The sequence below is a fragment of the Rhinolophus sinicus genome, chromosome 2 (genome assembly GCF_057876585.1).
Source record: "Rhinolophus sinicus isolate RSI-liver-muscle chromosome 2, RSI-T2T, whole genome shotgun sequence".
NCBI lineage: Eukaryota > Metazoa > Chordata > Mammalia > Chiroptera > Rhinolophidae > Rhinolophus > Rhinolophus sinicus.
In genome coordinates this window covers 29,374,504-29,402,212 of record NC_142502.1, presented here as the reverse complement: position 1 = coordinate 29,402,212, position 27,709 = coordinate 29,374,504, and the positions used below count along the sequence as shown (strand labels likewise).

The 27,709-nt window shown below is 35.5% G+C and overlaps 1 protein-coding gene and 1 pseudogene across 11 annotated transcripts in view; one reads left to right on the top strand and one right to left on the bottom strand.

Annotated features, from left to right (window-relative positions):
- The window catches only part of AKAP7 (A-kinase anchoring protein 7), a 108,689-nt gene that overhangs the window by 13,502 nt on the left and 67,478 nt on the right, over positions 1-27,709 (top strand). For all 11 annotated transcript variants that reach the window (XM_019729389.3, XM_019729384.3, XM_019729379.3 and 8 more), the window contains 3 exons: positions 6,417-6,556; positions 13,448-13,584; positions 18,021-18,181. In XM_019729389.3, coding sequence (XP_019584948.3) covers positions 6,417-6,556; positions 13,448-13,584; positions 18,021-18,181 — 438 coding nt within the window. The remainder of the gene's footprint in view (positions 1-6,416; positions 6,557-13,447; positions 13,585-18,020; positions 18,182-27,709) is intronic.
- LOC109446240 (hsc70-interacting protein pseudogene) lies at positions 1,662-3,530 on the bottom strand (annotated as a pseudogene).

Below are 27,709 nucleotides of genomic sequence, written 5' to 3'. Positions count from 1 at the left end.
TTTCTCATGATACCAGAATTGTTAAGAGTTGTACATTATAACTAATAGTATCACCTTCAGAGATTATGATTTTCCTTCTCTGGATGTCTGCAAAATGGACTTATGGAATGTTTGAAATGGCAAAATAGTTGCTACAGACAGGGGGACAATTTAGTTTTAAACAAATAAGGTATAAGACAACTTAAAATTCTGAAAGTTTCAGTGGTGTTTTAATTACCATGTTATCTGTAAAATTGGCATCAAAATTGAGTCTGTTCCTCTTCATAATATTGTTTGTATTGAGTAAAATACAGCAAAAATGATTATATGTCTTATAGTCACAGTAAGAAATACATTTTATATTGCTATCCAATACACATGAATATGCAAAAACCTCGAATTTCATGAAGCAATGCTTACACTTACCATAAGTAATGTACTATCTAAACTAATTCCATTCCATTCTATTCCAGTCCAGTTTTTAAAAAGTCTATTATTATCTTCTGAGTTGGTTTCGTAACCCACCAGTGGGTTGATACTTGCAGTTTGAAAAAGGAAAAACTAGAATATAGGTTAAGGATTCTCTTTCCACTATGTTAATTTTATTTAATTCTTTATTTAAAAATTTCACCAGGAAATGTCCTAATTGGTACAGTTAACAGGTAGTATCTTTATCACAGGTCACAGAAAACTAGAACTAGAAGATATCCTAGACAGAGATTATCAGCCTGTCCCCTGCCCCTGGGTTGTGTGGTGTTTTTTCGTTTTTTGTTTCTTTTCAATTTCACTGTAGAAACTTTCAAGCATATTCAAAAGTAGAATGTTAGAATGAGCCTCATGTATTCATCACCTTTTTCTCACTGGGTTATTTTAAAGTAAATCACAGACATCATTTTATCTGTAAATATTTTAGCATGTGTCTTTAAAAGATAAGCAATCTTTTTTAAAAAGCATATCCAACACATCCTTAACACACCAAAAAATAACAGTAATTCCTAATGTAATCAAATATCCTGTAAGTATTCACATTTCTCCAAATCATAATATTTTAAAAACTGGTTTGAATTAGAAACCAAAGTGTATTCATTATATTTGATTGATACATCCCTTCAGTCTCTTTTTATGTATAGGTCTTCTCCTTTTTTTCTTTTTTTGTATATGTGTTTATTGTTGAAGCAATCAAGTTGTATAGAAGTATCCATATTATGCTCATGTAACGTATTTCTCTATCCTTTGTGTTTCCAGTGAACTGGTAGTTAGATTAGGAGGTTTGATTAAGTTTTGAAATAATTGACAAGAACACTTTAAAATTTTTTGAATTTCCTATTGTGTGACATCAGGAGGCACATCATATTTGGTTGTCTTGCTTTTTTTTTTATTTAGTAAAGAAAAATGTAGGGTTTTATATACCCTTTTAATTTGTTTTTAAATATTTTTAAGGTTTAAAAGTGTTTGAAGTTTGTAATTCCTAGTAGGAAAACATTATCTGAACAAATACCCTATGGCAAACCACTATAACATGTTACAGCTGCATTTGGGGCAGAGGTGTAGGGATTCTCTTCAAAGCACCCCAGCTTTCTACTTGAGAAGGTCAGAGTTACACTGGTTTGTATTATTGCAACATCCGCTGGGTGACCTATGTTGCTTTTCCGTCAGCAAGGGTTTTATTTGTCAGAAGGGCATTACGCTTGACCTCCAAATTTGGCTGACAATTTACTGATGAGATTCATCACCTTTGGGTTGCTCTGATACTTTGACATATTTGCCGGATTCTGGGCCACATCCTGGAAGGCCAGCGTAACTTCTGGATCCTGCATGGCTGCAAGAACCTTTGGGTCACTAAGAATTTCACTGAGCCCAGGCATTCCTGCCATTCCAGGCATGCCCCCTCCCATTCCAGGCATTCCCCCAGGAAAATTACCAGGCATTCCCCCAGGAAAGCCACCTGGAAAAGAGCCATACCGAGCTCCTGATTGATTGTCATCTGGCTTCTTCCTCCCTCTGGGCTGTCTCACGTTCTTCCTGAGCCTTCTTAACCATTTCCATTCTTTCTTTGATATCTCGTTCTTCACGTTTCCGCCCATACTTTCTCCCACGTTCTGCAATTTTCTGAGCCCTTGATTGAATTTCTTTTAGTATTGCACTAGCATCTTCATCATCATCCAATTGACATGCAAGAGGCAAAATCATGGGCTGCTTCTTCCCAATGGCCCGGAAGTCTATGTGCTTTCCCTCGCCATTTGTAGGGCTGAGCTGAATCAGGATTTATTTCAATAGCTCTGTCACAGTCTCTAATGGCAGCATCTGGCTTCTGTAATTTGATGAAGATACTGGCTCTCTTGGCATGCAGGATGGCCAAGCGAGGATTCAGCTGGATGGCATCTGTGAACAAGTCAATGGCTCTCTGTAGGTCACCATCATTTAGAGCATCAATGGCAGCCACTTTTTTATCATTTGCCTGATCCATCACCTCCTCAGTTATCTCTACATTTCCATCTCCCATTTCTTGAGGTGCATCAATGTCTGGTTCAACCACACCATTGTCAATTTCTAGATCACTTTCCTCACTTGATGGTTCATCTGTCTTTATGTTTTCCTCCGCCTTCTTACTATCTGCTTTTTCTCCCTTGATATTTTTTTCTGACTTAGTTTTATGAATGGCGGGTGGTATTTTACCCCCCATGCTCTCCACCCACTCCCTCAGGAAGCGCATTTCCTGGGTGTGCAGAACGCTCGGATCCTGCTTACACATTTTCACAAAGGTCCGAAGCTCGCTCACTTTGCGGGGTGGGTGGGGGGGTGTCCATAGTTGGAAAGCAAGCGGCAGGAGACGGCGGGCACGGCTGAGCCTGCAGCCCGATTCCAGGCCTGGGCACTAGCTCGGTGTGACCGTGACTGTGTGGAAGGGGGTTGTCTTGCCTTTCTGTGATGTTAGATTGATCAGTGGTTTCCCATCTTGTCATCTGCTGTACCCACTATTAAAGCTCCTGTCAGCTTTCCATCCAATGGATTTTTCATTGATGATCTTTGGCTTGATCCACACTCCAGTAAGGATTTTGCAATGGTGACATTTTAACTCTATCCTTTTGCATTTATTAGTTGAAAATTTCTATGAAGAACTTTACCTTAGGTAACTGATTTCCTCTATGACTATTTGGTTATAAGGAAAGAAAGGGTAAATGCTTGATTTTTTTTTTTTTATCATAGTTTTAGAATAATAGTTCTTTAGACTCCTCCAAAAGTGACTTGAATGTTTGGTTTTAATTTTTCTTTTGCGTATTACTTTGAACTGATGTATTTAAATTTACTTGAAGTACTTCATACCATTGAAGGTATTATTCTATTTGATGCTCAAATTGTCCCATCTTTGGCCAGTGCAGGGGACTTTCCGATTGGGTCTTGAGACCTTCTGACATGTTCCCCGGAGTCTTGGAATTTCCATGCTTCTCTGGTACATTTTGTGCCCCAGACCTAGAATCAGCTATGTCTCCAAGGATTGGCCAGATTTTTAAGTTCTCAGAGATACAAATGAAGCGACATGATGGAAGCATGCTTGTTGGAAGACTAGTTTTTGGGTCAGTGCCCTTTTCACTCTCTAGTGCCAGCTTTATGGGACTGAAACTGACATTAGTTGTTGCCTTGCCAGTAGCCCTTCCATTTTTCCTTTTGTAGATTACTTTTTTCACATAGGTAAAATAGGATAACTGCCAGATACTCACTATCCCAGCTTCCTGTGCTGCTTGGCGTTAGCCCTGTGTCCTGATTTTGGACAATGATATATAAGAGGAAGGATGCTGGGAATTATTTAGACTCTGTTTGTAATTTTACTTAAAAAAAAATGCGTGTTTTGCTTTTGAAATTTTTTCCCAATATTATATTTTAAAAAAACTGTTAAGAATGCTCTTCATTTTCCACATTCATAGAGCTATGATTGTCTGGATAATGAAATACAATGGATAGTTTATACAATGGATAAACTACAATGGATAGTTTATAATGAAATACAATGGATAGTTTATAGTTTATAAATCATCTCAGTTTCTTTTTGGAGCCCCTTAAATAATCTTAGCAGATATAAATTTATATCCCTAATTTTGTTTGGGTAATATCTAATAATTATAATAACTAAGAATACTGCATATTTTACACCAGGAAGTAGTCTAAGATCTTTCATGTATTAATTAACTCAATCTTCAAAATGACCCTATTATTATTATCCTCAAATTATAGGGCAAGAAACTGAAATAAAGAGAGTTCATGTGATTTATCTCAGATCACACAGCTAGTAAATGGGGGAGCCAGGATTCCCTCCCACACACTCTGGTTCCAGACTATATTAAGTTTGGTTTCCATTTCTAGACTCCCAATTTACTAAGAGCAGATGGAAGTGGGCTAGAAATGTATTTATAAGTCCATTAAAATTATATGTAGTCCTTCATTAGCATATTTTGTGGCTTCTTTTTAAAATTAGTATATGTAGTTGTGTTACTCCGATCAGATATGCAACCTTTTTTTAGATACCTAAAATTATAAGCAGCTCATCAACATATTGACTTGATTTTCCATATTAAAAAAATTGCATGGGAAATAAAACTCAGTGACATCATATGAAGCAGTGCAGACAACACTCACGATATGGATGAGAATGCTGCAAACTATTAGCTGTAGACTTTCTAAAGTTCCAACAAGCTCGCATGTATGAAGAAGCTAATAATTTATATTTCAAATATGTATTCTCTGTGAAGACACATCATTTTAGCCACATTAAAATGTAGTAGTGAAATAGATGCACCAACACACCAGGTGATTTTGTCTTAATTCATAATGATACAGTCAGACTTATAACCCAGGTCACTTTGCTCTTAATTTACCTCTATCTTCTAGGTCTCACAAATATATGTTAGTCCTAGAAATAAAGCGTGTCTTTTTCTACAAACCCTTAGTTTCAAATTTTAAACGTACTTGACTGTTTTTCGTAGAAGTTAGCATTAAAATACTATTTGTGACATTCATTTAAAAATTGTTTACTAGTGATATTTCAAAGAGCAACAGAATAAGGATGATTATGTCTCTTTGGTTTTGTGTGTAATAGTAACTTCTTATGCAGAACTGCAGTAGAGTAGCAGTTTGATCCAGTAGAAAGGACGCTGGAAGAAATCCAGTAGAAATCGCTATCACACTTAACTCTGTGACATTGAGCAGTTTTGAAAAGTTCTTCTGCTCTTCTATTTCATCACATGTAATACAAGAGGTTTAGTAAGGTCAGGGTTGTCCAGGCAGGCGCACACAAATTATGCTATTGGTTAAGCTCGGATCTTCCCCATGGTCCTTCTCAAGACATTGTGTACAGGGGGTCACTGTGGTTTATTTGAGATGATCCAAAGATGAAACCAATCTCATGGGATTGAATGGAAGGTGAGGTGATTCCTCTCTCCCACTCCTATGCAAAATCAAGCCTCAGAAAATATTTGTGTTTTTACAAAGTCTCCATGCGGCAGTCTGTTTTGAATAGTAAGCTACTGTTCAAGAAGATGCAGCCTGAAAACTCAATTAATGGTAGTTTTGCACGCATGTGGAAACTTCTGATCTGTAAAAAGGGAGATAATGGTATTTCCCACTGATTTGGTAATTATTTCTGGGGACTTAGCTTTGTAATTAGAATTGTGGGTATTGGTAAGTGAGTCTGTCAAAGATGACTTTAAAAAGAAGTATGCTAAGTGCTTCTCAAATGATCTATGGTCCAGGACCTGTTTTGTTTTTTTAAAATTTCCGATTTTCTGCCAAGTGATTCTTTTGTTAAAAAACACACCAAAAAACAAAACAAAACAAAAAAATAAAAAATGAATTATTAGAATAATGATGTAAAAAGTGACCAACAGACTATAAATAAAAATTCAATAGACAGAATTACTTTGCCTAATTTTTGTGAAAGTTTCTAAAGCTGTCTCTTAATTTTTTCAACAAATAATTTGTAGTGTGACGTTGGCCCCAAACCAAACTTTGAGTGGCACTGCTACAAATGGTTGTATTGTAGGAGTCACAAATATACCTACATGATGGGTGGAAAAATAACCTTTTGTAGTATCACGAAAACTGGCGTGGAGGAGAGAATGGTCGTTAGTGAAGTTTTAGATCAGAGGTTAGTACCCTGGCTAGCTTTCTGCTTTTTAAATAAAGTTTTACTGGAACATAGCTATACCTATTCATCTGTGCTTTGTCTACAACAGACTTGGGTATTTTTGACTGAGACCGTGTGATCTGAAAAGCCTAAGATATATACTGTGATGTCTTTTACAGAAGAGTTTTCCAACTCTTTCGATTTTAAAATGACAGTTATGAATGATTGCTACTAGCAGTGCTTGTTTCTTTTTTACCCTAACTATATTATCTTTGTTTTAATGAATTAGATATATTATTCTTTGACTTTTTTCCTCTAGTCACCGATGTACCTCAAATAAATTTGGAGAGAAGTGAAGGAAATGAATGGCTCAATAAAGATCAAATAAAGAAGAGGAAAAAAAAGCACAAAGACTATCAACCCAACTATTTCCTATCCATTCCGATCACCAACAAAGAGGTGCTATTTTTTTTTAAACATTTTTGCTATAAAATTATAAATTACATGTAAACTACACTAAATGCTGGTAAGCTCATTTGCTCTCAGTTTTTGAGAGTCTTTGGTGGCATTTTAGCTGGGCCATGCAGAGACTGTGTCTATTTTAAAAAGGGAATATATTTTTAAAATAATTTTGAAAATATTATTGAAACAATCATATTTAAAGCAATTTTGCAAAACCCACTTGAAAAAGTATTACCAGATGGCATGTCAAGATGCTTTCTAAGCATTTTGTTCACCACAACAGAGGAGCCTTTCAGAAGCTGAGAGCAGTGACCAGGTAGAAAAAGAGAATTCTGAAGTCTGCTGGGAAAATCAACTGGGATATCTTGCTGTTTAGTCTTGTTTATGATGATTGCAACATAATTTGTTAAAAACTTACTCATTGTTGTATCAACTTAATATTTCATGACAGACTTAGTAGAAATCTATTAAACATCTGAAAAAATTAATGTGGTATGAGTAATAGGAAATCAGATCAGCCAATTAGCCCACACTGAGAAACCATTCCTAATATGTGGCTGAGAGAGAAAACTACAGTATAATTAAATGGGCTAGGGCAGGGAGGTAGGAACTGAAATGCCTCACTTCTCTTGAAAACTGACTGCTTTCACATCTTGGCCCAATTTAAGAGCTCGATCTGAATTGCTGTTTGATTGTGAGTGATAATCTCTTTTACCAGGCACATTTTCAAGTTGCTTTCCCCTTATGTAACGAAAATGTTTCTAGGGAATGCTAATGAATTTTTAAAAATCAAATCAAACAAAATTGAAGTCAAAGAAATAAATATCAAAAGAAAAGAAATCTTTTGGGGCATTCTAGGAAATATCTAGTCTGTGAGATACAGTTTAGCCAGGGTAAGAAGATACATAAAAAGAGAAGTTGTATTACCTGGCAGTACAAGATTTTAGAATTTGATGCAGTAAAGAATCATGTTTTGATTATACTAGTACATACTGGTGGGTTGTGAAATAAATGTAAATAGTCCTTAAAAGTGTTTAGTTGATACAAACTTTAATGTAACCAACAAGTATATATTATATTCAAAATAGTTGTGAGTTATTTGGTTTTCTTTGAAATGTAGGAACAGGTGTACATACGGGAACTAGAAGAGAGCAGGAAGTCAAAGCCGCTTAACAGAGCAGGGCCTAAAGAAACTGAATGTGAAACAGGACAAATGACTTCCCCAGAGACATATGATTTCTGATTGTAAGAGACTCCATGTCCCTTATTTTGATTTGTTGCTTAGAGATTGTTCCAGTACAGAGTGGATCAGTCTACACTTCCGTAAGTTGCTTTAACTAGGCCCTTCATTTTATCTTCTCCCTTCATACTTCTATTCTTGGCTCTCATTGTAACCTGCCCCACCCCTCCTCGCTTTATCCTGGCTTCTCACCTGTTTCAGTGAAGACTGGTGGAGTGATATGATGTGGTGGGGCAGGGCAGGTGGCGAAGGGACCTAAGAGGAACGAGGGAAGAGAAAATTCTGTCTTTCCACCACTTAGTTCAGGATTTGGGCTACAAATGTGAGAGTCAGGAGGGGATGAGAGAAAATCCTGTGCAAGTTAGTCTTTGTTTTTCACCCTGTCAACAGGTGTAGCCTTTGTCTCTGCTTCTCAACTTCTAAAAGGTGTATAGAAAGTGGGAAGGATACATACAGGCTTTGGAGTTCGACAGATCAGCTGGGTCACAAACTCCTCTATGGATATAGATGAGGTTCCCTAATTTCTGTAGTTTCAGTGTTTTCAGGGTGTAAAATGGAGGTGATAATGATTATTTTCTAAACCCAACTTTGGACATGTCACCTCCCTGCTTATATTCCCATTGACATTAGGATAAAGGCAAAGTCTTTACCATATTCTGAAAAGTTCTACATGGTCTTGCCTTCTCCATTTCAGCCACTGTTCCTTCTGCTTGAGCCCCTCTGGCCTTCCCAAAACTTGCCTCTGTCCCCGGGAAAGCCTTCTTTTCTCTGGCTGGGAGTTTTCTTTCTTCTCTTGGTTTTGTTAATGCCAAAATCTCAGCTCAAGCCTCTCCCCTGTGACCACCCTGACTAGGTCATTCCCCACCCCCGTCCCCACCCAGCGGGGGAAAAAAACAACTTTTATAGCGTTCTTTTTGCCATTTGTCATCCTTTCATTTGACATTTGTTAGTTTGTCTTCCTTACAGTTTTTCAGCTCATTCCCATTATCTAGAACTGTGCTTGGCCAAGAGTAGATGCACAAAATACTGTCATTTCAGGGGCAAAGATGTGCTTCTGGCATACTAAGTTATGGACCATTATAAATAATAAATACAATGTTACAAATGTTGGTTTCCTAATATAGGTTCAACAGCAGTTGTTTGTGTTGCAGGAGGTAGGGTGACTTGTACTCCTGGGAATAGGTTTCAAAAGCAAATAACTTAATGTTTCCCTCTCAAGAAATTTGTATGTGACAGAAAACTATATACAAATATAAGGAGGAGAGGTAGGAATGGGATATTAGGAGATACATTTTATATCTTTTGTATGAACACCGTTTTTGTTTGCTTGTTTTCAAGTATCTAATGTTAATTTTCTTTTTAAACTACTTATGAGCTGTTGTGGGAAGGCCTGGGAAAAGAAACAGCATTTATAACATTGTTTCAATGGGAGACTCTATTCCAAGTTTCAATTAAGTGACCTGCAAACAAACTTTTGGAAGCTAGCACACTCACAATGAGTTGTTCTACTTTTGGCCTCTACTTGTTGGCATCTAGTTTTAAAGAAAAAAGTATACAGACTTACATGGATCTTTGATTTTTAAACCTGTTTTTAGACGTTTTGAATTCTTCATTAATGGAAGATCATGATTTCGTATTTAAAAAAATAGAATTGGAAAATAAATTAGAATGGCTACATAAAAATATCCTAATTGCAAGTATATGAAAGTATGTTTTTCCATTACTTGCTATTATACATTAGTTAAAAAGTAAAAATAGACAAGAAAAAATGCAGTTATGAAAAAATCTTAAATGTTTCTTAAGTGGCCAGTTTATATGCTCCCTTGTGAGAAATAATAATATAAGGTAAATCAACACTGAAAAACTGTAAGGGAACAATCAGGAGCTGATTGAAATTAGGAGTGTATTAACTTTTTTTGTAAGTTTTTTTATACTAATGGAAAAATATGATTTTCTTTAGGGGGTTTAAAAGGCAATTGTTACACTCTATCTTTCATCATTTCCTAATGTGAAAAATTGCTGGTTTTAGGAAAATATGAAAGTAGATTTGTGCATTCAGTTTCTGGGAAATGTAATTGTGAAAGCATTTGATTTCGTCACATGTGTTAAGCACTTGGTAAATAAAATACTCCTCCTATTTGAGGATATTTTTTCAGTTTTACTCTAGTTATTACTATATCATCAATTTTCCAAGTTCTTTTCGTAGTTGTAGACAAGCAAGCAAAATAAGAGTATTTGATTTTGAAGAAAACTTAGGTAGCAAATTATAAAAAGATGAGGTCAAAGACGTTTTTCTAATGTGCACTACAGTGTAACATGCACATCAACTTTAAGGCATTTTCTTTGAACTCATATATGCTTTGAGTCAATTAGAAAGCTTAAAAGAGAAAAATAAATTTTCTCACTGAATTATTTCTGGGCATGTAGTATATGGCTTAGTGGTGAGATTCAGTAGATGGGTGTCTGATTTATTCTCTGAACACATAAATTATTCAGTGAGTGAAATATTTAAGAATTTAATAAAGCTTTTATTTTTAAAAGTTTCTTTCAATTTATTTAATATGACTCTAAAGTATTAGATTTTTAAATGTGTATTGTGCAATTCTGCCAATGACTGAGGATTGTGGTGCAAGATAGGTTTAATGGCGTTACGGAATTTTAAACAGTAGCTATAAAAATTCATTTCCTTTGGCCTTTAATGACTTCGGTACTTTTTTTAATGGCATACAGTGAAGACTCTGAAGTATATTTCTTTTTATCTTTTAACAATGTAATTAGGAATAAAAAGCATTTAAAAATCTTAAATTGATACCAAGGAATATATAAATTCATTTGGTGCATCAAAGTATAATTAGAAATATGTTATTTGATTAGATTAACTTTAGAATTTTCATAGGTTTGAGGTTAACCCTGCATTGTAAGTACTGTGTGACTTCAGAGAAATAGTCTTCAAAGTGTTTTACAGTTTGTAATTAGCAACTTTATAAGCTAATAGATAATTCAAAGATATGGATGGTCTAAAACTATTTTACCATGTAGGACATTACACTAAGATGCTGAATATCCAACTAGAAGGAATTTTTGGAGCATTGTCTTGACATATGTAATTAGTATTTTAATTTAGAATGAAAACTAAGTTTTTATGAAAATACAGATACTGTACCGATGAGATGCAAGTAGCAAACCAACAGCTGTGACAACCAAAATGTGTCCAGGTATTGACAAATGTCCCCTGGGAGGCAAAATTGCCCAGGGTAGAGAACCGCTGATTTTAATAAAATTGGCAATGTTACATACCTTATATTAGGCAATGGTATAGAGGTCACAAAATAGTTTGCTATGTATGTAGCTTGTCTGCTGTGATCTTCAACACAACACTAAGTTTGGAGATACACACTTTATTATTCCTATTTTACAACTGGAGAAACCAAGACTCAGTGAGACTAGGTGATCGCACCTTGGGTTAAAAATCCAGGATTTCTGCAGTTAAAATCCAGGATTTCTGAAGCAGGTCCAGCACCCTTACTTTGGAGCACTCCGTATTATGTAATAAAGTTCTAATCCTGAGCCACTTTTTCATTATCCGTTAAATCAATCACCATTGGTACCAGCTCAGATTTGAAGATGTAATTATACTGTTTTGAGGTGTGACATTTTTGAACACTCATTTCCTTGACACAGGGCTAGGCCCTTTCCATATGAACCTGGACTCTTTTGAGCTGCTTTGTTATTCTTCCCAAAATCCAGTCTTAGTACTTCATTGCACTGGGAAAAAACTCTAAATTTGAAATTTAAAATCATTGCAGAGTAATATAGATTTACACTACAGAGTTTTTTGAGAGTGAGAGTGTGTTCCATTACAGAGTATCCAGTAAGATTTCCTAAAAATCTCCTTTAAATGTCTTTTTTCCCCTCAGTGTTTCGTTTCTTAATTCCATACCAACATCTTTATCCCTCTCCTGTTTCCTCTTGAAAACAAATTCCTTGTAACTCGTACTCCATTGCTCTCCAGCTGCTTCTCCTCCTCCTCACCCCTCCTGGTCTTTCCTTCTAGGTCCTTCCTTCATCTTTTTTCATGCATTGCAATTTATCCTTTTCCCAAGTTCCTTTGTGGTTTTGGGTATGTGATCTTGAAGTAATTTTTTTAATCGTCTGTGTTTCAACTTATGTTAACAGAGATAATATGAATATCTACCTCATAGGATTGCAGAGAGGCTTCAGTGAACGAATAACGTGTGTAAAATGCTTACTATAGTACCTAGAACCTAGTGGCACACAATGAAGGTTAGTTACTGCTGTCAGTTCAATATTATTTTTATTAGTACTCAGCACTGTGGTGAGGTGGCAGGGTAGAAGAAATAGGTATTGCCCTTGAGACATTTACAATTTAGTTTTATCTCTGTAGAGTAGAGAAAACTGACCATAAGATCTCTGTGTACTATTATCTTACAAGCATTTTCTTTATCAAGCTGTCAGTATTCTTTCCTTGGTTGTCATAGAAGTGACATAGTATGTTAGGTGTTGCTATGTAAATTCCTACCAGAAAAACACAGGTTGTTTCTTGTGTTGCTCTCTTCCAACCTGCAAGGAATAGGGAAATGCTGAGGTTATTTTGGGTGTAAAGATACATCAGAAGTCAGATCCCCGGACAGCATCTCATGATTTGCCCAGTCACATTCTCAGATAATGGGAACATTGTTCAGGATAAAACAGCCATTCGAGTATTAGAATAGTCTGCTGTGCTCCTGATTCTGTGGTTTCTTATTTCTGCTGTCTTTTTATGGACTCTCCTTCTATTGCCAGCCCCGCTCCCCCCTTTCCTTTTCTCTCTAATTCTGCTGCCTCAGGGCTCCTGTGTTCTTTTCTTTGGGTATTGCTCAGTTTGCTATTTCACATTCAAACTATTTTCTGTTCAACTAGAATTGGATGTAACTGGAAATGGAGAAGGGAAGAGGTATCATTCCTCTCCTTGTTCAGAGGAGGTAGTGAGCGGGGAAGGCTGATGAGGGACCAAGGGTTTCGCTTGGATGGAGACTGTAACTGCTTTTCTAACATACACATTTGGATCTCTTTGCTATGCTGTCTCCATGGGGATGCCCCTCCTCACGTGTCTGGGAAAATGACAGTAGTCATTCCTGTTGAAATTATGGCTGTCCTAAAACATCTTCAAGGTCATGAAGGATGGGTTCTCAGACGCATTCACTGGGAGCCAACTAAATATTACGTCTCACAGAAATGAACTGTTGTCTGCGGGTTTGACCTTTCTGTGGCAAGAATAAAACTACTTTTTAGGAAAGATCATATTTATAGTAAGTCATACTGTATATATTCAAGGACAAGTTTCTGAAAAGATGCACGGCCATTGAAAGTTTTTCTACTCAACTAGTGATCCAGTCTATAAATTAAGGGTGTTAGACTCGATGCTCTTTAGATCAGCAGTGTATGATTTCTAAAACTTACACACCCTGTTAAGCTTTGTAACTCATCAGGATATTTGAGAACAAGTAGACAATTAAGTACTGTTTGGTTGAAAAATCTTGACATTTCTAATTTTGGTTGCTTATTTTTCTTCTCGATTTACATTTTGCCATAAGGAAATTTTGCTCACCTAATCTCTGTTTTGTGTGCATGTATGTGTGTGTGATTAGGTTACAAGAGGAATTAAGATCCTGCAAAATGCAATAATACAACAAGATAAGCGAATGTCCAAGGCAATGACCAATGATGGTTCCTTTCATGTTACCCTGCTAGTGATGCAGTTGTTAAATGATGATGACATAAACATGTGAGTAATGTGTCTTTGAATATTGTTTCTCAAATGATTGCTTTAATATGAGTAAACATACCCGAACCCAAGAAGGCATTTAAATTCTAAAGAAGTAGTCTTTGTTATAATTTATTCCAGTGGTCAATGTACAGAATTAGCTGTGTAAATATTCTTTCTAATCTAGACTTTTAAGATATGTTTTTGTTACCAAATGGTGGCCCTTGATTACACAGTTGTTTTGCCCATGCTAATTACATAAGCACTTTGGAGTCTGATCATTTAGGTTAGGGTTCTAGGTAAAGACTCTGGAACGATGGCACAGCTGCCTGTTAGTAGCTGCTTGATTGCAGCAAATTCTTTATTTTTTAAGTAAATGGAGAAAATAATAGTACTAGTACACGTAGGAGTTCTTAGTATAGGGTCTGGTACATAGTAGGCACTCGATATTATTAGTGATTAGAGCTGCCATTCCGCTAGGTCAGTGTACAGTTTGGTTTTACCTCACTCGTTCTTAGAGTACCTGTCCACCTCACATCCTATGCCACAGTGGTGCCATGAAGGCTGAGTAGAAGTCATTGTCGTTTTCCAGCCTGGAGTGGAGACACCTTGCTCTGCCCCCAATTCTCTGGCATACTCTGTACGTGTCATCACTCCTTTCGTGTTTCCTCTGCATAGCCCTCTGGATTAAACTCAAGCCTAAGCTCTCCGGAAAACCAAAGCCAGAATGGATTGAAGTTTACTTCTGTTTTCTACCCTGAAATATAGTCTCCTGAGGGAACAAAGAGCAAGGCTTGAATTAAGAAGGGGATGAAGAGAAGGGAAAGTGAAAGGGAGAAAACAATAAATTAGTAACTCAAAATATATATTATGACTCTTGTAGTTATGTCTTTTAAAGAGTAGAACCTCATGTCTTTAGACATCAATCTTCTGATCCACCTGCCCCAACTGGATCTACCCAGGAGCAGGTCTTGTGTGCTGTGCAGTGGCAGCGGTTTGGCTCACTTTAGCTGTTCACTTCACCGGTCAGAAGAAAAAGTAACTATTCTGATGCTCTTAAAAGAAAAGAAGCCAAAGCAGATGTGACACAAGAAGATGAAAGCCTGAGAGAAGAGGAGTGCCCGGTGTATTGTAGAATGGTGTATTAGGGTTCTCCAGAGAAGCAGAACCAAAAGGACTGTATATCTAGATGGATATCTAGATATATTGATATCTTTATATCTCTGTGTCTGTATATCTATATATCTATATCTATATATCTGTCTATGTGAGAGATTTGTTTTCAGCAATTAGCTCAGGTTGTTGTGGGGGCTGGCAAGTCTGAAATCTACAAGGCAATCTAATGTGGCAGGCTGGGGACTCAGGGAAGAGTTGATGAGTTGATGTTGCAATCTCAAGTTCAAAGGCAGTCTAGAGCCAGAATTCCTTCTTCCTTGGAGGATGGCTGTCTTGCCTTAATTTCAAATGTTAGTACAATCTTTGGCTCTGAATTCCAGTTTCAGAATTCTGTTTTCTCCATGTGTATACTTTTTACTCATTTTACCATAAATAAGTCTTCTTTGTTTTTGTTTGTTTGTTTGTTTTTTCACTTACACTGTTTTCTGTGTCTATGAGTTTTTGTTTGTATATTTGTCTTGTTGCTTTCAGTTTTATAGCCCACATATGAGTGAAATCATGAATTTTGACTTTTTCTGTCTGACTTATTTCATTTAGCATGATAGTCTCAAGATCTATCCATGTTGTTGCAAATGGCAGTCTTTTCTCTTTTCTTATGGCTGAGTAGCATTCCATTCTTTATATGTACAATATCTAATTCATCCAATCAAGTATCAAAGGATATGTCAGTTATTTCCATGTCTTGGCCACCATGAATAATGCTAAAGGATAGCTTTGCTCCATATATTATTCATGGCTGGTAATTTTTCTCTTTCAATAGTTTGAATATTTGATTCCACTCTCACCTAGCTTGTAGGCTTTCTATTTAAAAGTCTGATGATAATCTAATGGGATTTCCTTTGTAGGTTCTTCTTTTCCCTGGCTGCCTTGAGAATTCTTTGTCATTAATTTTTGACAGTTTTAGTATACTATACCTTGGGGAAGGACTTTTTGGATTGAGATAATTAGGTGTTCTGCTTGCTTCTTGGATTTGAGGATCCAGCTCTTTGCATGGTTTGGGGAAGTTCTTGTCAACCACCTGTTTCAATAATCTCTCTGTTCCCTTTGTCCTGTCTTCTTCTGGTATACCCATCATTCTTATATTGCTCTTTCTGATGAAGTCAGTTCTTGTAGAGTTCCTTCACTTTTCTTTTTTAATTCTCAAGTCTCTCTCTTTTTCCATCTACATCATTTCTATATTTCTGTCTTTGATATCACTAATTATTTGTTTCATCTGATGAGCTGTATTTTCTAAGCTCACTAGTTCATTTTTCATCTCTTTTATTGAGTTCTTCAGCACCAGAATTTCTATTTGTTTTTTCTTTAAGTTTCAATCTCTGGCAAAGTACTTCTTTTGTTTATTGATTTTATTTCTGGGTTCATTAAAAGTGCCTATCTGAGTTTTTTTGTATCTTGTTGAGTTTTTTCAGAACTGTAATCTTGAATTTCTGTCATTTAAATCATATATTTCCATATTTTTAAATTTATTAATCTGGAGATTTTTCAATTTCTTTCTGAGCTGCCTTGTACCTTGCTTAGTCATGGTATTTGATGGATTATGTCTCTGCCTAGGCATTTATAAGAATGAAATATATATATATATTTTTTTAATGTCACTTCTCTATTTAGTAGGTTAATAAAAAGAGGACTTTCTTTTGTTTTCCAGTAGGTGGTGCTGCAGCACAAGTTTTTTATTTTCTCTTGCACTGCTCCAGCTTCTGAGGAAAAAAAGTCCTTTCATAAACTGCTCTTAAAAATATATTCTATTTAAAAGAATTTGAAAGTTATTGATACTTACCGTAGACACTATGACTCCTTCTCACTCTGTGATTGATGACATCTCATTAGGACAAATTTATTGATTTACGTTACTAGAGAACTGAAAAACCGCACTGAGTTGAGATCATCCCTATTTCTTTAAAGAAAAATGGGATATAGAATTCACTGTCTCTGAAAAGCTCTAACATTTAGCATGGCTTACTTTTGTATATAGTTACTTTTAAAATCAGTATCTTGAATTCCCCTAATTTATGATAGATGAGCCAGAAGTGGCTGCTGTGTTTTTACAAGCTTTAACTCGTAGCACACAGTGAAGGACAGTGATGCAGTAGGAATGTGTACACTGTCTTTTTGGATGAACATGAATACAGTTAGGAAAGATTGAATTTAGGTTTTTGAATTTGGAGGCATAATGAGCATTGGCATTTCCAGAACTATTTTAAGTATTGGACATTACCTTATGACACAGAATTGAGTCTCAGTATGAAAGCCGTATGTGATGATTCATTAAAAACTTTATATGAAAACTAATTTGAAGATATGAAAGATCTAGAAAAATACCTAAATTTCTTTTCACACATTTGACATGTAATTACTGGTCAACAAATCACTGATCAAGATAATTTAATTTAATGGTGGCTCACCAGAAGGTTTTTTTAAATCCCTTTCCATAATGTAAAAAAACAAAAACACACACACAAAAAAAACCTTATTTCTTTTTTGAGTAATTGCTGCCCTCTAGTGAGATTTAATTTTTTTCCTCATAATAGAGTACTTTACCAAAAGCCTTTTTAAAATGGAAATAACTGATTCTAATTTATAAAATATTCCAAACCTAGTAATGTCTAATTCATTAATAGAGTAAACATTTGTTTTTATAAAGACACATGAAGAACTTGAAACAGAATAGCCCTGTAATGACTGTAGGCTAAACAGATACAACAAACTTGCAACAAACATAGTTGCAGTTGGCAAATACAAACTTGTATTTTTATTGAATCCAAGTATAGTAAATTTTCTTATTATAGAGACTTATATTTTAAGAGATAATGTATATTAAGTTTCAGTAGTGCCTCACAAATAAAAAGTACTGTATAAGTATTAGTACTTTTAACAAGAATCTAGAGCTTTCCACATAATTTAATGTATACTCTTGTAGGTATCAGGTTTTTTTGGACTATATTATCAGTTTTTTGTTTTGTTTTTTTGAAATGTCCATGCAGTTTTTCCTTTGTTAAAAACTTGGTGAAGTATGAAATAATATCTTCTTTCATGTCTTTAATACAATATAAATTATAATTAGGTAAAGATTTAATTCAGTTCTCCCATAGTTTTTGTTTAAAAATTAATATTAGTTTTATTTTAATCACATAGATTAAATTTTGAAAGTGTTTTATGCTTTAAAATAATTAATACACATATCAAAATTTTATCTTTCTAAAGCTGATTACTTTATTTCTTGTTTGCTTTTTAAATATTTTATTACTTAATGTGTTACTGAAAAATATATTATCTCTTGCCAGTGGTATTGATGCTCTTTTGGAATTAAAGCCATGCATAGAAGAAATCCTGCAAGGGAAATATTTGACTTTGCCCTTTCAAGGAATTGACACTTTTGAAAATCAGGTTGGATTTGTGAAGCTGGCAGAAGGAGATCACATGAACCCACTTTTGGAGATAGCAGGTAAAAACAAACAGTAATACACTCATATGAAATCTCATCTGTTGAAGAGCAAATTTTCCCTCAATTTTTGTAGTAGAGATTTGACATCTCTTAACTTGGGGAAGCCAGTCAACCTCACTTTATAAGTGAGCTGCTTCAGCATTTGCTTGTGTAGGTAAATAGCTAAAGAAAAGGCCTGAAAAGTTATCTTGATTCTTCTGAGGAGTATGTTGATTCTGGGCTGTCTGGAAGGGATGGGCTTGGCTTAAGTATTTGTTAGGGCTGTCCTAATTGTAAGTCTGAAGGATCTTAGTGTTAACATGACATTTGACATGTAGTTGGCATTTAATAAACACTTAATGAATGAATAAGAATCACCAGTTGCCCATTCAGAGGCTTGTGGGGACTGTCAGCCCTATTTCAGAGTCAGTAGATGTCAGTTGAGTCAGTAGCATTTTCCTCTGTGCTAATTTTTTCCCCCCTTCTGTGTAGGTACTTCTCGTTAAGCAAAAGGTCCATTGATGATGGTACAAGGTCTCATATCCATTGGAGACAGGTTCCTTTGTGCAGCACAACTTCAAGTGTTAGGGAAGTAGAAGCAGAAAATTGCACAACCTGGATGAGTGACTTTTGAGTCGATGCAGAGATCACAGGTTGGGTGTTAGTCTGCAAACTGTAAACCAGTTTTACTTTCATTTTCATTCATATCATGTGAAGTCATTTTATGTCATCTCATTTCAGGTTCAGTAGTACTTGGTTCATAACACTCTTATCATTGGTCCATGCTTGGTCTCCTTTCTCTCTCTCTCTCTCTCTCTCTCTCTGTCTCTCTCTCTCTCTCTCTCTCTCTCTCTCTCTCATCTGTCTGTCTGTCTATCTATCTATCTTAAATTAATACCACAATCACCTGGGAATCCATCCCCCAAAATGAAAGCTAGGACCTTGGTAGTGATCTAGCCATATTGTCCTTTTCATTAATCCCATCTCTAGCCTTCCTTCATCTAAGCTGGCCATCATCCTGAAGTCAGTGTTCATTTCCTTGTATTCTCTCAAAGTAGATGTATTTTAAATTTGTAGTTAACCTTATGAAAAGGATAGCTGTTGTATGTGATCTTTTGAGACATACTCTTTTACTTAATATTATATTGTTTTTATGCAGTTTTATATTTGCCCATCCAAAAATGCACTTCTTTTTTGGGGTAAGAAGGGCATGAGGATCAGGTTTCATTTCATTGTTGGTTAAGTTTTTCTTTTGTGGAGCAAAACCTATATAAACAAACAAACATGCAAACAATTAAACAATATGTATGAATCAAGTAGAACTTAAAATCATTAGTTGGCCAAGGAGAAGGCAACTCTAACAATTTTGGTGGCAATGCATTTGGGCACTGATGGCCCCAGTTAACAAACTCAATTTGTTCTTTCTGACTGCTGGAGATAATGTTAGATGTAGGTCTATTTTTTTAAAAAACTATTTTAATCCTCATTTTATTTTATTATTATGTTTTAAATTTTATTGGGGAATACTGGGGGACAGTTTGTTTCTCCAGGGCCCATCAGCTCCAAGTCGTTGTCCTTCTATCTAGTTGTGGAGGGCGCAGCTCAGCTCCAAGTCCAGTTGCCATTTTCAGTCTTTATTTGCAGAGGGCGCAGCCCACCTCCCATGTGGGAATTGAACCAGCAGCCTTGTTGTTGAGAGCTCACACTCCAACCGACTGAGGCACTCAGCTGCCCCTAGATGTAGGTCTTTTCTTTTACAATTTAAATATCTCTGAATTCAAGAAACATTTTTAATTAGTCATTTATTCATTGCTCTTTTAAATAATCAAATTAGTGCTTTCAATGTTAAAAATTCCATCCATTCTTAGCAAATAATCTCACAAAGGCAGTTTCCAATATTGATAAAAGATCCATTGTGTGCTGAGGAATGTGAAATCTTTCCAGCTTTAGTATGACTATGAACCCAAGGGTGCTGGTCTGTCATTTAGAAAAGGCCACTGCCCCTGTAATTCTTGTTTTGATGCCAGAGACTGTTGCTTTAAAACATACATGCTTTTCCAAAAATTTAAACAAAACAGTACCAAAAAATGGAAAATAGAGGTAGAACAACACTCTGTCCCCCTCCTATAATCACTGTTTCTTATATTTGCTTTTAATCTTTTTGTGTATATTGGACTGTTGCTTTTGATTGTAGTTTTTATAGACTTTTATAAGAACTCTAAATATTTGAATACGTATATGGAAAATTCTCATTGAAGTCTAGTTGGAACGTCCCTTTATATAGTGTTCACATAGTTAGAATGTTCAGTGACAGAATTTTTGTCAGTATTTTACTACATTAGATTTAGTTTTAAAAGAATGTTTCAGGATTAGTATTGCTTTTGTTTAACATTATCAGTAAAATAACATAATATTTGATTTTGTGTCTTATTTTATAAATTGTTTATTCAAATGATATAGTCCAACTTTTAGAAGAATATATTCCATTGACCAGGGTACAAAGCTTTGTAATAAACTATGTATACATATAATCTATACAGGAATATTGAAATCTTATTTATTCAAAATAATGAAGGCAGAGCTAGTTTGACTTAATGGAAAGCAGGATAATTTTTAAATGAAATAAATTGGACTGTTAAAGTATTGATAAAGAAGTTAAGTTTAAGTACATATTATGAAGTAAAACTAACTTGAAAAATAGTTGAAAATTGTAATTCATGAATAGTCTGATTTACCTAATTTTCATAGTTTTAAAATTTACAAGTTAAAAGAAACAAAGTCTTAAAATACTACATAGTTGTTTTGAGGAAAAGACTGAATTTTAGACACTAATATTTCAAGTTATTATTGCAAATTAGCAGGTTAATGAGTAATTTAGAATTTTTAATGTGTAATATTGAAGAAAATTATACCTGTTGAACTAATAGAGTCTGAATTGACAAGCTTTTACAACACCAGTACTTGGATTATGCATCCGGATATGCTGCTACTAACTTATTTTTGGTAGGTGCTGGCGGGAAGAGACCAAGCTCATGTTTGTACACCATGTACATGTAGGTTTATGGTGGTAGCTGCTGGAGGCAGCAGGGATGGTGGATGACATCAGCAGTCCTGTGTCTCAGCTTCTTATTTTGACCTTGAGTGATCCTGTTTTTCCAGAATAAAACAGCACCTTCTCCTTTCGTAGTTTACCCAGTAGCTCATAGAGCTAAGAAGATGTTGAAAATGAGGCATTTACATGGCATTTCTCCACATTTTACAATGATGAAATTGCACTGAAAAGCTTCTGCATAGAAATGAAGGTGTGATTTCATTCATTGTTTCTTTAGCAAAACGGTGTTAAGTATATTAGATTGAGAGATTACTAAAAATTTAGGCTACTGGAATGATAATAGTCCTTGCACGTTTTTTTTAAAAATGAAAAATGTGTGCTTGGTTAACATAATAAAAGATTCCAAGTTCATTTACCTCATAAAAGTAAAAATAAAAGGTTTTAGGATATTCATTTGAACGTTACAGTTTCTCTTATTTTGACTGCCATCTCCCCCAAACAATGGAGAGACTATGTCCTGTGTTTTCTGCTCCTTGCAGGGAATCTGATTGTTGGTATCTCGGGCTTTTCTAGGCTGCTCTATTACTACATGAAGTCTTGGACTTCTAACTACCAAAGGCAGGTGGGCGTTCCAGTAGCCTGCTGACCATTCCCCTTAATGGCCTGGACTAGGCAGTCTTCAGGGACATCAGAGCACCTCAGCCACACTTCCTTTAGAACTAAGCAGAGACCAGCTTTCCTCTCCAAGAAGGATGTCTGAATCACAGCCCTGCACCGTTGGGGACCATCAGAGAGCTTCCTTTGCACAACCTGCCAGTGGTAGATCATTTCAGTCATTTGCTTTTTTGCCCCAACTCCTGGGCAGAATAAAGTCCAGCTTCCTTGGTATGGCCCATGAGATCTTTCATGTTCTGGTCTCTTGCCTGCATCTCCTGTCTTATCATGTTCTCTCTCCTTGCCCACTATGCTCCAGTTACACTGTCTCCTTTCAGGTACTGGGACTCAACACATTCTTTCGTGCCATAGCACTTTTGCGAATGCCTGAAGAGACCCTCTCTTTGGACCTTTTTATTCTCTGGCTCTCAAATGTCACCATCTCAGAGGGTCTTTCCCTGTCTCTTGTCCCCTGTAACGAGAGTATCCGTTTCAGTAAGTTCTTTACGATTGTGCCCAGTGTGTTTACTTCACAAGTCTTATCACAGGTTGTAATTACATAATGGCCTATTTGTCCGTTTTACTAAATTGAGGGAAAGGACCATGAGTGCTGTGTTGACCGCTGTTTACCTAGTACCTTCTCTAACATGTGACACATAGAAAGTGTTAATAAGTATTTATCAAATGAATGAGAACATGAAGAAACCATAGTCACGTAGGTCACTCTCCTGCAAGCGTAAGTTTCCCAGAGTCAGCAGCATCCTGCTCAGCGTCACTCTTCTCCTGCTTGTTCTTTCTCTTGTCCCCTCCCCAACACCACTCCAGCCGCTGGTGCAGAGTTCCCTTAACCTCTGCCCCTCCCTCAACAGAGAAGACTGAGGCTGCGACCTGCTTCAGTCAATTCCCTGTACTAAGGAAACCTGTCTGCTACTGCATTTGCCTTTAAAAATCCCATATGGTTTTAGGAAAAGGACTCTTTTATCTACGTAAGACTAATCTTTTCAGCTGTGTTCTTGATCTGATGATCTTGCTCTACCAGTTGTTTCATCTCCTATACTTCTCTATTTTCAACCTTTTCTCTTCTTCAGCTCATTTCCCCCAACTTGGTTAACTTGATAACACCTTTCCTATCCTCAAACAAACAAGCCACAAAGTAAAAGAGCCTAAGAAATATTAATAGCAAGGAAAAACCGTATTGTTCCTTGATCTTGAATCTTCCACTAGTTTCTGCATTGTACCTCTCCTTCCCTTCCTAGCCACAGTCTTTAAAACAGTAGCTTGTATCATTTGTCTTCAATTCTTTACCGGTGCTTACCTTCCTTTCTTTAACCTGCAACTGTAGGTTACAACCTACTCCACTACCATCCCGCATCACAGGCCACCGATGGCTTTCTGATTTCTAGATCTAATGGATGCTTTAAATTTATTCATATGGCTGAGCACTCCTTTCTTTAAATTCTCCTTTGGGCTACTGAGACACCACTTTCTTGGTTTTTTTTTTTTTTTTTTTTACACTTTTCGTAATATATCTTCTCAGTTTGATTTAAAGGCTTATCTCTTTATTTCTTATGTGTTTGTATTTTCAGGATTCTGAACCTTACTCTCTACTACTTAACCTTGCTTCTGCTTTTGTATTTATTATCTTGATGAAGCTCTTCATTATTCTAACAGAAACGTAAGCCAGAAATCTAGGTGGCATCGTAGAGCCCAGCTTCACTCATTTTAGATATTCAGTCATCAAAAGCTGTAAATTTTCTGTCTTAAATACCCGTCCCATTCATTACCTTCTTTCTATCCCTGTTGCTGTGCTTCTGTTCCAGCTCTTTTCATCTCATCTCCACTATTGCAGTCTCCTTTCTCCAATCTGTCCCTGTGCTTCCAGAGTATTTTTCTAAAGCAGAAAATGGATCATTTTTATGCTCCCTTTTAAAAGATTTTATTATTCTCTGTCGTAGATAGGACAAAAATCTATTCTGACTGTGACATTGAAGATGCTCAGCTCTTTGCCTCTTACCTAGCTACTTAGCCTATTTCTGGTGTTGCTGGATGTGTGAAACTACTTGCAGGTTCCCTGATGCACTGTGCCATTTCACGTAGTCGCCTTAGCTCACATTATTGCCTTCTCATTGAATGCCATTGTAGTCCTCACATGATCGAATAACAGTCACTGATCTTTTTTTTAATTTATTTTGAATTGTAGCAAAATACATATAACAAAATTTACCATTGTACCCATTTTTAAGTGTACAGTTCAGTAGTGTTGTATATTCACATTGTTGTATAACTAATCTCCATCTTTGTCATCTTGCAAAACTGAAACTCTAGTCATTAAACAACAATTCTCCACTCCCCCCTCCACTGAACTCCTGACAACCACCATTCTACTTTCTGTCCCTAGTAATTGGACTACTGTAAATACCTCATCTCAGTGCAATCATAAAGTCTTTTTGTGATTGGCTTATTTTGCTTAGTATAATATCCTCAAGTTTCAATCAAGTAGCGTGTCTCAGTATTTCCTTCCTTTTTAAAGACTGAATAATATTTCATTGTATGTATATACCACCCTTTGTTTATTCACTCATCCATTGATGGACACTTATGCTATTTTCACTTTCTAGTTATTGTGAATACTGCTGCTGTGAACATAAGTATACATATATCTCTTCGAGTCCCAACTTTCAGCTCTTTTGGGAATATACCTAGAAGTGGAATTGCTGCATCATATGGCATTTTATTTTTAGTTTTTTGAGGAACCTCCATACTGTTTTCCATAGTGGCTGTACCATTGACATTCTCAACTACAGTAGAAAAGTGTTCCAATTTCTCTACATCCTGGCCAGCACTGGGTATTTTCTTTTTCTTTTCTTTCTTTCTTTTTCGATGGTAGGCATTCTAATGGATGTGAAGTAATACCTTATTGTGGTTTTGATTTGGATTTCCGTAATGATTAGTGATGTTGAGCAACTTTTCCTGTGCTTTTTGGCCATTTGTATGTCATCTTTGGAGAAATGTGTGAGTCCTTTGCTCATTTTTTAATCAGATTTTTTTTTAACTTTAATTTTTGAGTTGTAGGAATTTTTTATATACTCTGGATATTAACTTCTTATTAGATATATGATTTACAAATATTATCTTCCATTGTGTTTGCTTTCCATTCAATTGCTTATGTCCCTTGATGCACAATTTTGTTTCTTTTTTAAAGGATTTATGAATTTTGTATATTTAAAAATATTTGAATGAAGTTTATTAGCTTAATATTTATGAATCTTGTACTAATCATCAATAATCTTATGGTAAATGGTGCATTTGAAAACATTCAGAACTTGATAATGTCATTTATTTAAATAGAAGGTATTTCTTTACTTCCAGCTTTAATTTTTAACTTTTTAAATGTTTTAATTTTAACTTTTCCAGAAGTTTTTTAAATTTAGTCAATTTATTTACTTTTACTTTTGTTGCCTATACTTTTGGTGTCATCCAAGAAATCATTGTCAAATCCAATGTCATGAAGTTATGTTTTCTTCTGTGAGTTTTATAGTTTTAGCTTTTATGTTTAGTTTAGTCTTTGATCCATTTTGAGCTAATTTTGTATAGGGTATAAAGTAATTCTTTTGCCTGTGGATATCCAGTTTTACCAACATTATTTGTTGAAAAGATTGTACTTCCCTCATGGAATGGTCTTGGCACCCTTGTCAAAAACCATTTGACCATATACATGAGAGTTTATTTCTGGCTCTTTATTCTGTTTCATTGGTCTGTATGGTAGTCTTTATGCCAGTGCCACACTGTTTTGATTACTGTAGCTTTGTAGTGAATTTTGAAACCAGGAAATGTGAGACTGCCAACTTTGTTTTTTCTATCAAGAGTTTTTGGCTATTTGGGGTCACTTGAGATTCCAAATGGATTTTAGGATGATTTTTCTATTTCTGCCAAAAACACCATTGGAATATTGATAGGGATTGCATTAAATTTGTGCATCGTTTTGGGTAGTATTGACATCTTAGCAGTATCAAGTCTTCCAGTCCTTGAACATGAGATGTCTTTCCATTTATAATATTTGTGACTTCTTTAGTTTTTTTCAGCACCATTTTATAGTTTTCAATTTATAAGTTTTTCCCCCTCTTTGTTTAAGATTATTCCTCAGTATTTTATCATCTTTGGTACTATTGTAAATGGACTTGTTTGCTTAATTTCTTTTTCAGATTGTATCACTGATCTCTTATAAGACTCATTTCTGGTCTGACTTCCAAAGTAAAGGCTTTTCTGATCTTCAAAATAGAAATGACCATTTTCGTCTCTAATCTCCCACATAGGTGGATATCTATGGTAAAACCACATTGTATTTGGTTGTTTTGAAATCTATTTTTTATTTTTTATTTTTGGATTATTACAAAAGGATGAAATATTTATTTTTAATTAGTTGATATCCTCAAACATTGCTCTCCATCGAATCATCCCAAAAGTGATGAGATACCTAGAAAACATGCAGAATATAAATTTGATCTCTCAGACATTCATAAATGTTCCCAGTGAATGATAAATTTATTTCCAATTGCTATAAATTTCAGGTGTAAAGGATAAGGTAACACAGTACCAGTAAAACTAGGTTTGGTGGAATAGTCTAAACATCTCAACTCTTTATTATTGAATTATTTACTACTGAATAATGAAAGTCAGTAAAGTATTGCTAAGTATCTTATCTATTAGGGCTATAAAGTATTTATATGCTTTCATAAATGTCAGTGAAAGAGGATAGGTAAACAAATGTCACTGGCTATACATTAGAGTTTGGAAAGGCTATCATACATAGCACAGTGTTTTAAATCATAATATTTTTAAAAAATTTTTATTAGTTTCAGGTGCACAAGACAAAGCAAAACTTAGACGTTTATCATTTATATCCCTCACACTGTGTGAGCCCCCCTCCCCCTATCCACTATCCCTCTGACCTCGCACAGAGCCATTACATTTCTACTGTCTCTATTCCTAATGCTGTACTCTGCTTCCTGTAACAATATACATACAAATATATAAATATACATACATATATATATAAAATTATAGTTGGCATTCATTATTGTTCAGCTTCAGGTGTACAGTGCAGAGATCAGGCATCTACATCATCCCTGAGGTGGACTCCCAAATGGGACACGTGTCCATCGGATACCCTACAACATCTTTACATTATTGATTACGTTCCCCAAGAAATCTATTTTTCTTAACTAGAGTAAACGCTCTTTGAGGGGGTCTTTCATTTTTGTGTTCCCAAAGCCTGCTACATAACATAGGTTCAAGAAATATTTTTCAACAGATAATATCAACGAATGAAAAAATGTAGATATAAGCATAAGATTCTAATTGAAAGAACATTAAACCCTAGGTAGTCTCTCTTTCCTCATTTATATTCTTGTCTAAATCTTTGCATCAGAATAAAATCCAGTCCTGGTGTCTAGAGTCCTCTGTGGATGATGTACTGGAGCTTGAGTCAGCTGGTTTTTAGGATAAGAAAAGGGACCTGAGAGATGACTTATGGCCTCATAACTTTTACAGTCACGGTTAAATGACCTGTCCAAGACCACAAGCTGAATAATAGGAGAACTGGGACAATGTTAGAATACTCAGTCTGGTTCTTTTTCTCAACTGCACTGGAATGAATGTGATTCCTCTGGTCTCAAAATGTAATTTTAAAGACTTGCTTTTAAGAGTGAAAGGCTTTAAAGTTCTATGACAATTTTACACAGCAATCAATTGGAAATATCTGTTTAAAATAATGAGTATAAAAATTCTAAATTGGAGTTGGTTTCAACATTATGCCAGCCTTTTTTGTTGAAACAAAATAATTC